The 18,030-nt window shown below is 42.5% G+C and overlaps 1 protein-coding gene across 4 annotated transcripts in view; it reads left to right on the top strand.

The window, feature by feature from the left end:
* LOC119461063 (protein phosphatase PP2A 55 kDa regulatory subunit-like) overlaps positions 1-18,030 on the top strand; it is a 65,365-nt gene that overhangs the window by 36,573 nt on the left and 10,762 nt on the right. For all 4 annotated transcript variants that reach the window (XM_037722259.2, XM_037722245.2, XM_037722267.2 and 1 more), the window contains exons 4-6: positions 10,877-11,315; positions 11,835-11,999; positions 12,060-12,321. In XM_037722259.2, the coding sequence (XP_037578187.1) occupies positions 10,877-11,315; positions 11,835-11,999; positions 12,060-12,321 (866 nt within the window). The remainder of the gene's footprint in view (positions 1-10,876; positions 11,316-11,834; positions 12,000-12,059; positions 12,322-18,030) is intronic.

Here is an 18,030-nt window from a genome sequence, read left to right as displayed (position 1 = left end):
CCCGAACTTTGTTTTAAAGCCTGTTTGCCATTTGTCAGTTTTGGGAAATATGCAAGGACAAATTTTGGCATGCTCAGTGTCTTATTCTATTTTCAGTGTCTTATTTGGCATTGTATTCTTGCCTATGTTAAGCCTGAAGTACCCAGTTTTGATTTAGCATTCTGTTGAAAATATTCCTGTGAGCCTTGATACTAACAAAATAGCTTCATTGCAATGTTATTTTGCTGTGTCCTTCCCCAAATATTTTTATGCCCTAGAAAAGTCACAGGGCTTTTTTTTTTTTTTTTTTTTTTTTTTCCCCTCCTAACTGATGCACAATATTAATCTGATGCACCTTCTGTTATACGGCAGAATTTCACTTGCCAATGCTTTGCAGGTCAGTAATTTCTTTTCAACTCTAGGGGCAGCAGTGCAGCAAAATGGGTTGATAACATCATTCTTGTTCTTCTTGTTCTTGGGTTATTTATAGTTTGCTACAGTAATAAGCCTTACTTGCTGCCTTGTGCTTTCTGTATTTGGTGTGGTTGTGCATGTATTGTCACAGCTTGTGGTGAAAAGAGTGTAGTCGTCTGCTGCAAAGTTGTGCCAGCTATCCAGCAGTACATTTCCTTATTGTCAGTTATAGATACTTGAGTAGCAGCTTCTTCGTGCGGCTTTGTGGACGATGATGTGTCTGTCAGCATTTTCCTCGTTCTGTATGAAGTAGGTTTGCCTAGGCCACTCCTCGGGGAAAACTCTGGAGTTTTGGTAGTTTTGCTTGTTTTTAATTGAAAATAAAGTTCATTCGATTGAATTTATTGATTGAGCTATTTGGTTGGCTTGTCCTTTGTCTCGAGCTGTTAGTTTCATCATACTGGACTAATTTTTGGCTGGTAACTTGCAACTGTTGCTGGAGATACTTGCACAAATACTTCGTCCATCAGGCCCTAGCAGTATAATGAATTGTTTTGAGCATCTTTTGATCAAGTTGCATTCAGTGTAAAATCACTTCCTATAGAGTAAGGCATGGTATGGTTCCTGTGCGTTGCCAAAATAGGAATGTTCACACTGCTGATGTATCAATTCAGTTTGTTCAGTCTTGCGAAAGAATTTGCTGGAAGAATAATTTTGCTTTCATGAAGCTGGCAGCAGGGAAAATGTGTGTAGGCACATAGAAGTCAAGCAACAGCGAGAAATATTCATTTACTGCAATATAATCATACCTGCTAACCATCATGTGCAGGCGCTGTCAGCTTAAGTGCAAATTAAAGGTTGATAGTAAAAAAATAAGTTACCAGCCCGGCAGTTCTGTCAAGATTGCTTCAATAGTATATACTACTCATTTATAACCAATTTAGTCGGTGAAATTTCTGACCTTAGCCCTTTAATCCCCCATTCCTGAAAAATACCAAATTTAATAAATTTTTATGTAGTCACAATATTCCAATTCTGATACTATACTACTTAATCGGGTTCTGGTTAGAAATTTAAAAAAAAATTAAGCTGCTCTTAAGGCACCTTTCCATCAATGCCGCCACCCGTAACTCTTCTTTGGCAGTGGGAGGAGTAGAACATAGGGCTAAATTAGTGTCATTGGTGATTTTGGTACAACCTCCCACGACAAGTACAGCTTGGGATTGGGGGTTATACCCCTGACACACGGGCGAACTAAAGTAGTTTGAAGTACACCCCTTTACTTTGCGCTGAAGGACGGACCCCTTACGAAAAGGAGTTTTGCCGGTGACACACGGTACGGCACTGTCTTATTTGTTTAGACTGCAACTGACAAAAGACAAAAAAATTGTGCATCCAGTCAGTGCTAAATAAAGAAAAAAATCATATAAGAGAAAGCATAATGCATGAAAGGCCTATGACAGCATTATAATTTGCATATTTGTGATCTGTGTGTGCGTGTTTCGTAGCGAATTTAAAATTCAGTTTGACAGAAATGGGCAATGAGTGAGCATGCTGGAGCGTGGCCAGTCTGGAACGCCCATCGGGTGTCTGACCAGACGCGCGCTCCAGACTAGCTGGGGGTAGAGCTACGGTTTCCTTGACGCATTAAATATTCGGCAGCAGCAACGCTGCTATTATGAGCACCAGTTCGTGTGAAAAGCACAATAACATGCAGTGCACGTTGGTCACCACACTGCCCATATATCCTAGTTGACTGTAATGCTGTGCCGACGAAATTAGATGGCCGGTAAAACGTGGACAAAGCTGCCCGAGGGCAAGTACGGTGATGCGACTGTGCCGACAACTGCGATAAGACCAGTTGCATGTGTTTGAAAGTAAAAGTTCTCCAAGACAGATTAGGCGCCTGCTAACTAAGAAACATTTTTGGAAGCAATTCAATTATTTCCAAGGTTACAAAGTGTTTCGCCGACTTTTGCATTAATTGGCTGTGCACGAGGCTACACCTTGGCACCTGTGAAGTAGTTCGGATATCTCCATTTTTGCAAGGAGGGGCCCTTACCAGAAAAGACGTACTCCTTTGTTGTGTGGCGCCTCGTGTGAAAGCCTTTCTTAGTCGATATCCCTTAGTCGGATATCCGGGTGTTAACCCCTTTGCGGTCATGTCGGGCCCATGCTGCCATGCGAAAATAATGGCTCCGGTCGCATGTTGGGAAGCGCCCGACGTGCCCGTTTGCTCACATTCTCAGTTTGTTTGGGTAGGTTGCACGATCTCTCGACCGTGTTTTCAATTACAAATTGCAGTTTTTCGTTGTCTAGTGTTGAGGGCAGCACTTTTTTCAAGGGACTTGAAGAGATTTTAGTGCGCAAATTGTAGCACGTACTGCTGACCGGATGACGTTTTCTGCGCGGGCATTTTATGGACGGGACTCGTGTGTTTAGCGAGTTCGATGACGATTTTAGTGCCGAGGAGGACTATGTGCCGCCTTCAGATAGTCATCACACGTCCTCGGATGGCAGCATGTCGGAAGACACTGACTGTGATGACCTAGGAGGCAACATTTCATGTTTCGTTTGGAGCAATACCATACTATGCTCAAGTATCACTGACAGCCAAGGGTATAGAGAAATGTTTCTGAAATAATTCTCCTAACATGTGTACTAGAGCATTTTTTCTGCATGGCACCCAAAATGCGCAGAATGGCTTCTGACCGGAACCCACCGCAAAGGGTTAAAGGGGTTCTGCAACCATTTTACACCCACTAAGTTCTGTATCACAATGCGTTCCTTGTGTTATCCCAAGGTGAATGCAAAAAGAATTTCGAAAATTGACGCTGCCAAACAAAAGTTATTCAGCCTAAAAATGCAAAAGACAGAAAAAGGCATACCATTTTGCATTTTACTCACCTAGAGAGGACTTATGCTGCTTCAAATCAAAACGTGGCCTACATCCTGCAGTACCGTAAGCTTTCTTCTTATTGTGATGTTGCCACCACATGCTGCAGCCACACTATTTGATGGCGCTGTTACCAATGTTGCAACAACCACGTCTAGTGCGGGTAAAGTTGAGTTCTCAGTACAAGTCAACTGCAAGCACAGACGGCCAGTGGCTATTCAGACGAGGCGCGCGATGCTGAGCTGATGATGTAATGCAGCTAAACCATTTGCAGCGGGCAGGCATGTCAATTGCACCTCCTAGCCTTGCTGGATGTGGTGGCACAATCTCGTTTAGGCGCCTGCAAACATGCCTTCTCGTGCACATAAAAATTTTATGAATAGCCATAGGATGTTTGTCAAAAATACGGAATGACTGTTTATACGTATACAAGCTACATGCAAATGTGCCCCCCCACCCCCTTGTTGCATTTCCACTGTTGACCATTGGACAGCACACCCAGTGTTGGTTACGATTGGAATTAACTTGTACTGCACAAATGTGTGTCCTCTTCGTCGCTTTAAAAGGCACAATATTTTTTTTTTTTTAGGTTGTCATTGCCTGTACTACGTAAACACAATATATTCTCCATGCCCAACCATTCAAAATGAAAGCAAGTCACGTGCTTTTGTGTCGCATCCGCTGCTGAATACTGTTATGTGACGCTGCAGTTGGAACGGAAACTGATTTCGGGAGCAAATTAAAATATTAAATGCCCTGATTTCAGTGCTTTCAGTGGCACTGCAAGCAACACCATGTTCTGGTTTGAATTTGATTAATGGGTTTTATTGATGCAAGGGCCAGTTGGACAGACTGGCTTCTGCCTGTCTGTCCAATATATTATTTCCCGTGTGACAAAAGAATACAATATACCACTCCTTCCATGCATGATACAAACTGCTCACAGTGTTTTTTTATTGCAGCCATGACACTTTGCAGTGTTGTTTACTTTCATGCACAACTTAGAAAGTTTCGAAGGAAACGACGTAAACACCAATTTGTTTACCAATTTCTTCAGATTATTTCTAGCTTGGTGAAAATATGACACAACCACTTTTTTGCCTCTGCATGTTTGGGCAGAGGTGAAATCCATCGGCTGATAATCCGAGGCGGATGATTCGTCGGCTACTCTATATCGCTTTGCATTAGTGTGCATACTTCAGTTGGTTTTCTCAGGTTCCTCCATTAGGAGGGCACCCTTGCCTTATAATCGTGACTGCCTTATTATTGGGTAAATATATGTCTTTGTAGCACAGATATTAAGATGCTTGCTGGTGGTGTTCATAAGGCTGCCTTCTATTCAGTTTAAAGTAAACATGTTTGTGCTCTGTGACTCTTAATGGCCCAATGTGTTCTGTGTATGTTCACGTAGCACAGGGTATGGCACACTTATGTTGAATTCTAATGACAGAGTGAGGGCGGGAGTAAAATGTTCCAATGAGAGAGTCGGAGTGGATTCAGAGCGGGAGTGACTTCGTGGAGCAGGAAAAGATGCTCCGCCAAAATCGGCGGAGTGGACCGGAACTCTGCATGGCGCATTTCCTTTACGACGTTTGTCTGCTGGGGGGCGCAGCCGGTCGCGACTCGCGATGGTAATGGCGGACGACATGAATGGCTCGGCTAGTTTGGCAGAGCGTGCGGCATTGCTTCTGCTACGCGATAGCGACAGCTCCGAGTCGGAAAGCTCATGTTCCGACACGAGCGATTTCTCGGATAGTGCCAGCAACGCTGAAACTGTCGCTTATGAGTGGGAATTCGACAGGATGTTCCTCATTCCCGCGATGAGGCCCGAAGTAGTGAGCTTCATCGAGGACGTCCTTCAAGTTGCGAACACACCTACCATGTTTGTCCGCATCCTGTGTGCTCATCATAGCAAACAAAAGCTGTTGCACGCTTAAGTGGCAAGATATCCATTTTGCAGTTTTAAGCAGCGGGGGAACGGCGCTGAAAAGACAAGTGACCGGTGCGGCGGTGCTGGGAGCAAACAGCGGAAGGGAATGACAACACGCAAGGTATCCTGGGTAACTTGGCGCCCGAAGGATAGAACTTCCGCTTCCGCCTTGCTCCGGCGGCACAGGTTGTGTTCCATTCGCGGATTTGGAGGCGTTGCTCTACGTCAGAGTGGAGTGCTCGCTCGCGGAGTCCGTCGGCTGCTCTGGCTCCGCCATTGGAATTCAACATTAGTTTGCCATTTGCTGCATCTGCTTCAGTGCGACGCTGTTGGCAATGTTGCGAATGTTGCAACAGGGAACATTGGAACAAAGTTCTCAAGTCAGTGACAAAAGACTTTTGTATGGCCTACACCATTTTAATTACACCTATGCGATTGCCCTAATATTTTCTCTGAATCTTGGGTCACCAGATAATTTTGTTGAGGGTTCCTGTTGTGTAACAGTGATGTCTTTATAAGGTAGTGTCTTTATAAGAAATTCATCCATGTGAAGAGCTGTTGTTGAAACTGGTTGCAGTTGACATAAAGGATGTCCGTCTAGCCGAGTTGGAATGCCGCAGCCCAGTGGTGGCCACTGATGCTCAGTGAAGAGAACAGTATATCCAATGCACCCCTAGTTGCAGTTGACATGTGTGCCAAATGCGAAGGTTTTATCAAGACTAGACTGTGCTGCCCCTGTAGTTTGGAAGGCTCAACTTAAAAGATTTTAGGACTTGGTAAACCTGAAAGAATGTATCTGCCATTATGTGCAGATTGGGTGAGTGGTGGCTCATTATGGGAGTCTGAAATAGCGCTTATGTCTGAAATACACAAGTGCCTAAAAATTATGGTAGCACACTCTCATTTTGGCTAGAGAAAGATGCTAAGCTACATGCGTCTCACTGGTGGGTGTTAAAACACCCGAGGCATGGCTTGTGGCCTGCTGCTTGGTTATAAATCAGATGAATTGATACTCCTAGAAAAGTTCTTTTCTATGAATGTTGCTGCATTCAATCGGGTGATAAATATGGAAGGTACTTGAGGTGTCATTGTTTGCTATATTTGCTGTAGTAGATGTGCATTGTGGCACAGCCTCGAACAGTAGCATTTAGCAAATGTAGGTGGTGATGTGGCAAAAATTAAACTTGTCACCTCATTTAGAACAAGCTGAGCTTGTTTCAAGTCTTGGCAACTAGAAATGCAGCTCTACAACGTAATTTATTGATATGAAATTGCAGTGTGTTGTATCATAGTAATTGGCATAACAGAATTGGTGTGGCTCAGTATGGTTATTTGCCAAAGCTGTTCAAAGAGAATAATTTCTTCAAATGTTTCCATGAAAAAAATGAAATCACAATTACTTTTTTTTTTCTAAATCTCTCTACTTTTCAAATCTGAAATAGTCAGTATAACTCATTTGGCTTCTCAAGTTGAAATGGCACGAATAAACTGCAATGCTTGCATTCTTGAGGCAGTTAATGTGTGAGCCCCAGCATTCTCTTGCTGATTGTGCCAGTGCTGCTAAATTATTGTCAATTGGTTAACTGTTGACCGTGCATGCCTTCTTGCTCTTCATTGCCTGCTGGGAAGATATGTAGCATGCATTCCTGTGCAGCACATTAGTTAGAAAAGTGACTTACAACGTGGCTGGCATCTAAGGTTGTGTGCACGCTCTCAAGCTGCACATGGCAGCAGCTATAGCAACATTTTACAGGAGGCAATGAAAAAGAACTGTTTCGCGTGTGGGTGCCACTGTCCGAGACTGCACAATGCGTAACTTCTCTCCGGAGGCATTTCCACAGTAGCAGTCATCCACCAAAATCAGGTAGTTGACAGTCTGTCAGTGGGATGCTCGGATGCATTGATTATAGAAGTAACCACGATTGCCCTCTCGGCAATGCACTCTGCTGAGGTCTATATATTTACCGACTCTAAGGTAGCTTATAGGAACTACACGATAGGACAATTTCACCTCTAGATTGTGCCATCTTATGGCAGGAACAAGCACGAGCCACGAGAAAACAGTTCATCTGGGTGCCGGGTCATCAGGAGGTAGCCAGAAACGAGTTAGCACTCAACTTGGCCCGAGCATTTCTTCCCCGGGTTCTGTCTGCTGACCCCTCAGATCGCGGCATTCAGCTACCAACACCAATTACAACATACGTAGATATACTGCAACTATATTGCCTGCGCAGACATTCTACCTCATCCCGCTAAGGGACTTACTAAAGCAGAAGAGACTCATCTGCATAGGCTCCAAACAATTTAATGCTACATGTAAATTCTGTGGCGGCCGGGCTGACCTATATCACATAGTTTGGTCTTGCCAAGCTAACAGCAGCATCGCGCAAGTTACGTAGCCGATGTGGGAGAGATGGGAGGAGGCCTTGTTCAGCCCGGCTCTCGAGAACCAGCGGAGCCTCATGGAGCGGGTGCGGATGGCAGCCCTGTCTAACGGAGTCCCAGAATAGGGACCCGCCCGACCCTCTCCAGCAAATAACTAATGCAATATATAATTTTTCAATAAATGTTTTATTCATTCATTCCGGTGCTTGTTGTGTGGTGGCACACACGTGTTCCCATCAGTCAGTGGCGAGAGGTCCTCAGAGTTGCAGTTTGCAAACCGATCAAGTATAGTAATGTTGGTACCAACAGTGCAGATAAACCTGCTTGCAGCATTATGCATAACATTCATTGAAGCTTTGCCTTGAATTTAATTTATGGTGCAATATTATACAAAGTCTGCTGATCAGAACATCGTAGTGCAAGTAAATCTTCAAATTTGCACAAGCTTTTAGTGTAGTTTCGTTCTCTGAACTTTGTTATCTAAGTGTGCTTTTTTTTTTTTTAAACCTTCTTTAATACAGCCTTTGTTCATCGCCTTTTGCCACTGTATGACAGCATCATTTGTTTTTGCAATGCAATTAATCTAGACAAAAAGTAGTGCCTGACGTATGATATCCCCTTCAGGCATGAATTAAGACAAACACGAAGGAAAATTGGGATTCTTTCTAATATTGGCTCTAAATTGTGACCCAAACTGAGTAATATGAATGAAAACATGTTTATTGAGGCAACAAAATTTTTTTGATATGAAAATTTGTACACATGGCACCTCTATAGGCACATGGCACCTCTAGGCCATAAATGTGTCGATGACTACTTACACAAGGAGCAACTATTTTCAGGTACTGTTAACTGGGCAGAAGTACTTAACAGTGCATTTTCAATGCCTCTCAGCTTGCCTGCTTGAACGGCTCCAACTTTATGACGGGAAATTCATAATAGCAATCCTTTGTGGCACTTAGGCAGAGGAAAACTCCGCATTTGCGACAGCAAACTCGAGATTTCAAAACAGAGGCGGTGTTTCGGCACCTTTGCGGGAAGTTGGCATTGATGTGAATGGGCCAGTGGTTATTGCCATCAAACCTTGTGGAATTTACATGTGATTTTCGGACAGGCTTTGGAGAGCTGGTGCTTGATCTTCCCCCTCCTGTTGGCGCAGTCAAGGTCCTTGCAATCAAGCTCCATGCAATGTCCGACTGAAGTGCCATAGCATCTTTCACTTCCTTTTTGGGGAGTCTCTCGGCATTAGCGTCGCGAATGTATTCAAAGCAGCTGTTGCACGCTTCATCTTCTTCTCTTCGTCACTGCTATTGATGTTGTGGTCAATGAGCAAAGGATGTTCATTTAAAGCAGGTCATAAATAAAATGAAATAGTTATACAAATAAATATCGGGAAAATATTGCCAAATTGCTTTTGTGCAGTGCTTACCACAATTTTGACAGATTCTTCGAATTCGTCTGAGAAGTCTCCATCTGACATGTTCCCATCGGCTATTCTTGTAAAAAAGTGCCTGAGCTGACCTTGTCGATGTCTTTTGCTAGCATACTAAGTGGTCTCTAAGGCCTATAATGCTTAAAATATATGTATAAGTTCAGCATTACCATTTAGAAATAAAATGCAAAAACAAGGTGATCTGGTCAGACATTGAGGTGCCATGTGTACAATTGTACGCATGCATTTTTCACTGAACAGCACAGAGCCATCTTTAACAAATACCGCAAAAACTTCTCGTTTGCGACAAGTCGTAACCTTGCGTGTTAAGCTGATATGAACGTCAGTATTGTAAAAGTATTTTACACCACCCGTAAAAACAAAGAATCGCAATGCACTCGCACGCCGATCCGTGAAAGCTCTAGGTGTTCATCTTGAGTATTTGTTTGACCTTCAGCTTTGGTGCGAAAAAACTAGATGGCACTAGCTGTCTACTTGGAAGGCATATTTAAATGCTCACTGGGTGTCATCCCATTTGAAGCAAAAGCGGGCGCAACGCGTGGTGCCAAATTTGATGTGCACAATTGTACAAACCGCTGCTGAAGGCGATGTACACTAGTGCAAGACTAGGCACCAAAATATGGTGGGACACGGACAGTTCTGCTGGCTCATTCTCACACAGCTGTGCATCATGCCTAGTAAAAATAATTTGCTAAATTAGAATCTAGCATTGGCGCCGTGACCAAGTGGTGGCAAACCAATTGCACCATACATTAGACCAGGGCTGCAGATGTCAAAACAAGCGAGTGCCAAAACTCAACGTTTCTGGGAGCCATACACTTCTGTGAGAAATGTTGCATCTTTTTTATGATGTCCACTAAAGTTCAGTCCGTTGCAATGTTGCAATTTCAGCTCGTTGCACAGTCTGTATAGTGTCATTCGGTCGAAACATCGGGAAAATATAGATGCTGCGCCAATAGTGTGGTCTTGGTGTTGGTAACTTCCCAAATATGTTTGGTGATTATGTGCTTTTATCTGCTCCCAACAACAAATCCTATGCTTCCGCACCCTTTTTGCTGTATTGTTCCTGAGGCTGCCAACTGTTCATTTTGTATTGTTTTTGGCGACAAAATTGACATTTTGTTCATTGTATGGCCATGTTCCAATTGCAGCACCAGTATACGATGGAAGTTTAAATTCAGTCCTGCAAGCCACAAAAAATGTGCTCGCTGGCCACGTGTTGTGCAGCCCTGGATTAGATTGTACTAGAACATATTTAGTGTTATGTCGCAGGCAGCTGTTTTAATAAAATAGGTTTTGTAATGACATTAATTTCCATTTCACACTAAAGAAACAAGCAATATCATTGAATAAGCTTCCAACTGAATTAAGTCTTGTATTTTTCATTGACTTTAGCATTCACTGAGTAGTCCCAACAGCAGGTTTAGAACTCGATAGCGAAAGAGCAGACATTACATCAGAAAAATTTGGTAGGGAATTTAGTACCACATTTGAAAGAGCTTATAGTATCCGCTGTTAGCATGGTCTCCAGTGGTCTTGAAACAATGGGGTTCAAATTGTTTCTACAGTCGATACACTAGTGGCATCCCAAGTCACTTTTGTCACTCTGTGTGAAGTGAATGGTGACCAATAGCAACAATACTCTGCATAGTGAAAGCAACCTTTCAAACCAGCACATATTGATTCTGTAACTTCGTTGTGCTTACATGGTGTTACAAATAGTGTACCGCAGCAAGCAGCTTAGCTGGCCATAACCATAAGATAGTTTTATGTTCAACATGATGTGGAGGGGAGCATGACTTTTTTTTTCTCGTTTCAGTCTCGGCAGAGCCAGCCTAGGAGAGGGGAATACAATGTGTATAGTACATTTCAAAGCCATGAGCCAGAGTTCGACTACCTCAAGAGTCTCGAGATTGAGGAGAAGATCAACAAAATTCGGTGGCTGCGCCGCAAGAACCAAGCTCACTTTCTGCTTTCAACTAATGACAAGACGATCAAGTTGTGGAAAGTGTCCGAGCGGGACAAGCGCATAGATGGCTACAGCTCTCGAACAGAAGTGGGCGGCATGACAGCGCTGCGAGTGCCTACAATACAGCCCATGGATCTATTGGTTGAGGCCACACCACGGCGAATTTTTGCCAACGCACACACCTACCACATCAACTCCATCTCGGTCAACAGTGACCAGGAAACGTACCTCTCCGCAGATGACCTGCGCATAAACCTCTGGCATCTGGAAATAACCGACCAAAGTTTCAGTATCCTTCTTGTTGGGTGCCACATGCTTGTGGGGGGGAGTCTCGAGAAAACACAAGGTTTTCTCGAGTAATGTGCATGTGTACGTGTTGGGAGTTTTCTTGTGCATGTGTACGTGTTGGGAGTTTTGCATGAATGCGGGCGACACAAAGCCACTTGTAACACTGGCTGCAGGTGCTGCACTTAGTGATAAGTTGCACTGGGGAACTGCTTTTGCAAAGGATGCCAGTAGTTGTAGTTCTTAGGCATATGAATGGCAACTATGATAAAGAGCCATCTGGCAAGCATATTAAAAGTATTTTTTGGTGCACAACTTGTCATACATATTTCTTTTTGCTATGCAAATCATGCTTTCCATTAAAAAGGCCCTTACAGTGTCTTGCTCAACAGTGCTTGGTCTTATTTTCATTGAATTATACTTTTATGTGGGATGACATAAATTGTCTGGCCCTTGCGGCTTTAGTGTTCGTTTTCACCTGATTTACCAAGTGCCCCAACTTTCCTTGACCGACAATCTTCAGATATTGTAGACATTAAGCCGACGAATATGGAGGAGCTGACAGAAGTAATAACTGCAGCAGAATTCCATCCAACCCAGTGTCATATGTTTGTTTATAGTAGCAGCAAAGGCACAATCCGGCTGTGTGATATGAGGGCCGCAGCACTTTGTGACCAACATGCCAAATGTAAGTTGCTGGCTTTTTGTGTAAAAGAGAGAGAGTGAAACTAGTGTTTGTATTCTGCAGTGTTTGAAGAGCCCGAGGACCCTACCAACCGCAGCTTCTTCTCGGAGATCATCTCCAGCATCTCGGACGTGAAATTCAGCAACAATGGCCGCTACATGATCTCCAGGGACTATTTAACTGTTAAAGTGTGGGACTTAAACATGGACAATAAGCCGGTGGAGTGCTACAATGTGCATGAGTATCTGCGCACCAAGCTCTGCAGCCTCTACGAGAATGACTGCATTTTTGACAAGTTTGAGTGCTGCTGGAATGGCACTGACAGGTAAGCCGGGTTGCGTATCTTCTGAACGTACTTAGAACTAGTGGTCTTACAATTTTTAGTTCAAACTGACCTCCTAACTCCTGGAGCAATGCTGCCACATATCACATGGTGATGTGGCCTAAAGCAAGATAAATATTTGTCAGAAAGTGGCTAAACACAACTGGTACTAAGAAAAATGGTAGCCAAATTTACTCATTGTTAAAAGTATTTAGAAATGTGAAGCATTGTTTCTTGAAAGTACTGTTCAATATATTAATTCAGTGCAGAGGTTCCTTGCAACTCTGGTTTACAATCCTTTGAAGTGACTCATTCCCACAGTTTTATTCAAAATTAAATTCCTTATTAGGAATTGAATCAAGAACACACTTGAGAGTTGCATTCTTTAGCCTAGCTGGATAGCATATTTAGTGTACACTGCAAATTTCGCTGTTCATTAATTGAGCCGTGCAATGGAAGGACCATTGTTTGTACTATAACTGTGTTTAAACCAAGTTGTGGCACTGGCAGAAGCTGGTCCACATGCATTTCTTTGGCTTCCTTCGTCTTCCTTGTCGGACAAGGACACAAGCAAAGGTTACCCCTCTTCAATGACACTGTAGGGCAGGTTTTTAATGTCTGTATAAATGAGCACAAAAGGTTTTGATCGATAGATGCAGTCAACCTTCTGTTGCACTAATGCGAATGTAAATGTAGTAGGAATTTCAAAGATTTTAAAGTGACCTTTCAGATACCGGAATGAAATGCATCCTAAAGTTGAGGGGAGCCAATGAGTAATTGCAGTGGCAAGTACATAAGCCAGCCTTCAATTATCCTTCATGAAAAAGAATTGTCATGCCTGAACCAATATGTTGCGTGTGCTCACGCATATCTAATTGATTGGTTGGTGCTGCCTTTCTTAGAGAAATGTGCTTTTTTGCGACAGCATGACCTTTCAGTTTATAGACGGCATTGTGTTGACCTTTGCCTTGCTCTTTTGTCAGCGTTTTCTACACCTAACATTTCAAGCTATAATTTCTCACCGATTCGTTCAGCTTCCTGGCGTTCTGATTGCAATGACCTTGGTCGAGTCTTAATCCTACGATAAATCCACTTGCGACAGTTCACCAACAAAGAAGGGAAGTTGAACTAACCACCTCACAAGTACAGTGATCGTCTCAATGTTCTTAAAAAGTCATGTCAGTTTTTTGTAATGCAGTATACGCAGATGTTGTAAATCTCGCTAAGAAATTCAGGCATGCTTGACATAATGCAAAAAACTACCTCGCAACAAGAAAGAAGATAAATGGATTGGGTCAAGCGCTACTCTTATCTGTTTATTCCATAGCATCATCATGGAATATGTGTAGCGGAATCTCGTTGATACACTTCTGAGTAATACGTTTTACAGTGCGGTCCGCTGTTAAAGGGGACACGTAATTGTAGAACCCATGAGAATTTTTCCTTCTACCTAATGTACAATCGCCCTGCTTAGTAGCAGATGACTTGGGGTTGATGGCACTTGCACGTCTGTATAACGCTGATGTAGACTCTGCTGGCACTTGCAGCTAGAGCGCTGGCAAAGTGAGAGCCGCACAATAGTGCGTTCCTTTTAACAGTGAACCACACTGTACAGCTGTGTTTATTAAAAGTACAAAAAAGCTAAAGTTTTCATGTGATACAGTCTCGAGGAATTTTATTTCTTTCGTGTCTAAAGAAACAGAAGGGTCACTGACACAACCCACTCCCCTCTTTTTTATCTAAAATACTTTCAGTAACAAGCGGGCCTGCTTATTCCAGCTCTTTGTTAAGAATCTTTGCTCCCCAAAGCAATGCCTCACAACTGCAAGAGTTCACGCGCTTTGCCACATGTGTGCATTGTTTTCTGATATTCAAGGCATGCTGTCTGGGTGATTTATATGCCCTCCTGTTTGACCAGTGTAACCCTTCCCACAGGACAATGGCATCTCTTATACCATTTTGCTTGTGTTTTATCGTCAGCTGCAGCTATACGAGGACATAGACAAGCGAGCTTGTTAAAACACGAGAAGTTGTGCCCTACTTGCCACCACCTTGAGGTTATGCAAGACTTGGTGAATATAAGGCACAACTTCCAGCTGATGCTTCTTGCTACTGCACACTCTTGAGCGCGTGTGCCATAGCATCAAACTGGAAATAAAGTCGGGGTTTGGACATCATATTTCTGTTTGTAATAAGTCTTAGGTCTTTGTGTTTGAATATTGATAGTTTTTCTACATTTTAAATGCCTGTCGCCACGATGGGACCTAAAATAAAGTTTGAGGTATCCCATTAATTCAATTTGTGAAAGTAGTTGGATATCGTTACTTAAGTGTAACATGAAATTCCAAGCAAGCGCTAGGGTCAAAGATAACCGAAGAATGGTTGGGGGAGGGCCCTTGCTTCAAACTTGAACCAAAATTCAAGATGGCGGCAGAACAGCCGTGACAAAAAAAAAAAACAAAAAAAAAACAGCAAAGTCTTCGTTGTACTCAACAGCTTTATTTTACATGCATTTACAGACTTTATTCTGCGTCATCGCTCTCGAACTATCACGTGACTCTCCGAGTTCGACCTAAAAATTAGGTCCATGCGCTCAACCTGAAGGGGCTCGCGATTTTCTGACTGTACATGCCGCATCAACAGCAGTGAACAATTCTCCCGGTTCACCGATTGCCACTCCACAGCCTCGACCTTTTTTCCATGGTGTAGGAGCGCATGCTATCTGGCTGTCACATTGCATAGGTAACATCAAAGCACCGCACACCAAATAACTGACTCATCTGGCAGAAGACTTACCTTAAAGAGAACAGTGACTGACAAAGTTATTGAAAAAGGTACCTGGCTACTGTGGTGGTACTACCGAGCCTTAGCAGAAGCACGGCTAAAAAATAACTTTCTCATTCTCAATGAATTATGCAATTTTCTGCTACCGTATTTCATAAAAATTTAAAAAAAGCCTGAAGCCGGTGAAGATGCGTGAAATTGGAATATGGTGAAGAAAGCAAGGGAGTGCTTGCTCGGTAGTTTGCATCAGTTTCTAATCGCTGGAAAAGTGGAGGGAAGTGCCTGCACCAGGAGGGGTACTTGCTCGGAATGTGACGGTATCTGGTTAAAACAAAAAACCAGACCACGGCAGTTCTTTGTGCCCTGTAAAGTCTGATCTGTGACAAATGTAAGGCCATTTTTAAGAACACTGCAGTAATTCCTAAAAGAAAGATATGCAAAAATTGCTCCAAATTTGAAAATTGCAGCTCTGGAAAAGTCCTTTTTCTCCCTGTTAATCTGTTCCAAATTCAAAATATTCTGCACCAAGACTTGGGACACTAATGGAAAATATTAAGTCGAGCTAGGTTGAAAGATTAGGCTTCTGTAATAGAGAATTTGTTATTCATAACGAAAACGGGGCTTTTGTGAATGAGAAAATGGTGGAAATAGATCAGAGTGGTGTCACCTGTTGTGAACTGGTACCTACCGTATCCCCTTGAGGTGTGAATTATTACAAGACTTTCTATAAAGGTGTCAAATACACAAAACTTATTCACTGGCATCTGACACTCCATTGCAAGAAAGATGGTAGGATGGTGTGTGTATTTTTAATGATTCAGCATAGTTAGAGTAATTATATATATATATATATATTGTGCAGTCAGTGATGTTCCATTTTTGCATGAAAAGAATTGAATCGCAGGGTTGATGTACAAGCACAATTTTATTATGAACTGCATGCATTATGCAAAAACCAATCCTTTCGACATACCTGTCGAAACGCGTCATGTCGCAGGTCCCATCAAGCATGGTAGTGCTTCAGCAGAGTGGTTTTCTGTAGCAATATGTAGCACATTGCAGTGAAATGAAACCACACCGAGTATGCAGGCGGTTCAATTTGCCTGAAACTCGACTTCCTGTGCGTGTTTTTTCTCACCGCTCAACAGCACTGGCAAAAACAAGTCGGAGCATGCCTCATAAAAAGCTACATCAAGAGTTTCTATAAACATAACAGCGGCATAGAGGGAGGTCATGTGAAGATTAGATGAACTTCTCAGTTTTGGCGCAGGCGGTCCAAATTGAGGAGCAGCAATAGGACCTTCGGCGGCAATTTTATTCGCAACAAAGTGATATACTGGCACACAGAAAATGATGATAGACATTGTACCGATCTAGCTCAACTTAATATTTTCTTTAGTTTCCCTTTATTATTTTTTTTTTTTTTTTTTTTTTTTTTTTTTTTTTTTTTGCTCCGAAAAAATTGCTCAAAAGCTGTCTCAGCTGTCCCACTTGCACTAGTTGTCTATAGCTTTGACACTTGCAAGTCAAAGCTTTCTGGCTTCTTGTGGCGACACAATGTTTTCGGATTGGACTCGTGGCAAAGAACCGCACAGGCTCTTTTTAGTCTTAGAATAGGACAGGTCAGAAGGTTAAAATCCCTTTTTGGTATAGGTTTATATGACCAGCACACATGTCCCCTAGAAATGCTAAAGGCAGCGCTGCAAAGTTTGTGTAAACATGCAACTAAGCATTACTGCTAGCATAAGGGAGCTCAAATGATAAGGAAGCAGGGTCATTACTTCCACACCTGTTTGTTCTCATAATACACTATTAAACCTGTTTTTCACCACCTTCATAGCACCAAGTTCAGTCAACTGCATCAACCAAGACCTGGTGGAAACCTGTGGATTCAAAGGGACACTAAACAGAAAAATCGCTTATGTATCAGTAAATTACCCTTCTACAATATAAAAAAACGCCACTCCTAAAAGAATAAGACGCTTGGTAAGCCAGAAAAAGCGCAATAACAGACTGGTGGCGGTGCCTCCTTGGAAGTTTCCGCACCTCGCTGTAACATCATGGATTTTGACAGTCTTCTAGAGCCTAGTTAATTCTTTAGCGGTAAAGATAAACTACGTTGTGTTCTAAAGAAGCCAAAGATTGAACATGGTGAGTTTCGGGAACTTTAGCCAAGCCAACCCAGCCTAAATACGAAAAAATACTTCGAAATCCTTGACGTCACAGTGGTGTCCCAGCGTTGGAGATATGGTGCGAAGTTCAAAAACAAATTTTTGAGATTCATTTTCTCTTTTAATAATCAACCTATTTCAAAATTAAGCACAACAGAGTTTTCAAAAAACGCTTTCTGTCTAAGCTGAAGTGTTTTGCCTTAGTGTCTTTTTAAATTTCCTCCTCCTCCTTAAAAAGACTGTCAGTGTGTGGCCCACCTTAAATAAAAAAAATATGCATAGAATTGGAGCTTCAGTAATGGTATACACATTTGACTGGATGCTTGACGTGCCGCGTTCAGTCAGAAATAGCGGAAGATTAATCTTTCCTCTCTCATAATGCTTGCATCAAAAAAATAACTCGTGCATGCACTTCGAGCTGCGGATTCAGTTCTTTTTATGAAAAAATGCAATATGACTTACTGCACAATAAGTAGATTATTAGTTCGCATTTATGACTCGCTAGAAAATGCTACAAAGCATCATCTTACAGCTTTCACTTGCTCTGAATGTAGTCTTTAGCACCTTGGCGTAATAGTTTGTAAATTTCAGATTTATCGACAGTTTATCATAAATCATGACTGAAGAGGACATACGAAAAATGCACACATTTTGCAGAGCTTGTGAACTATGCGGTTATAAAGCATTGCTTTGGGAAGCAAGGATCTCTGGCAAGTACTGGTATGAGCATGCCCTCTTGTCAGTAGAACCCCGTTGT

The sequence above is a fragment of the Dermacentor silvarum genome, chromosome 1 (assembly GCF_013339745.2).
Source record: "Dermacentor silvarum isolate Dsil-2018 chromosome 1, BIME_Dsil_1.4, whole genome shotgun sequence".
In the NCBI taxonomy this organism is placed as follows: Eukaryota; Metazoa; Arthropoda; class Arachnida; order Ixodida; family Ixodidae; genus Dermacentor; species Dermacentor silvarum.
This window is presented reverse-complemented; position numbering and strand designations above follow the sequence as displayed.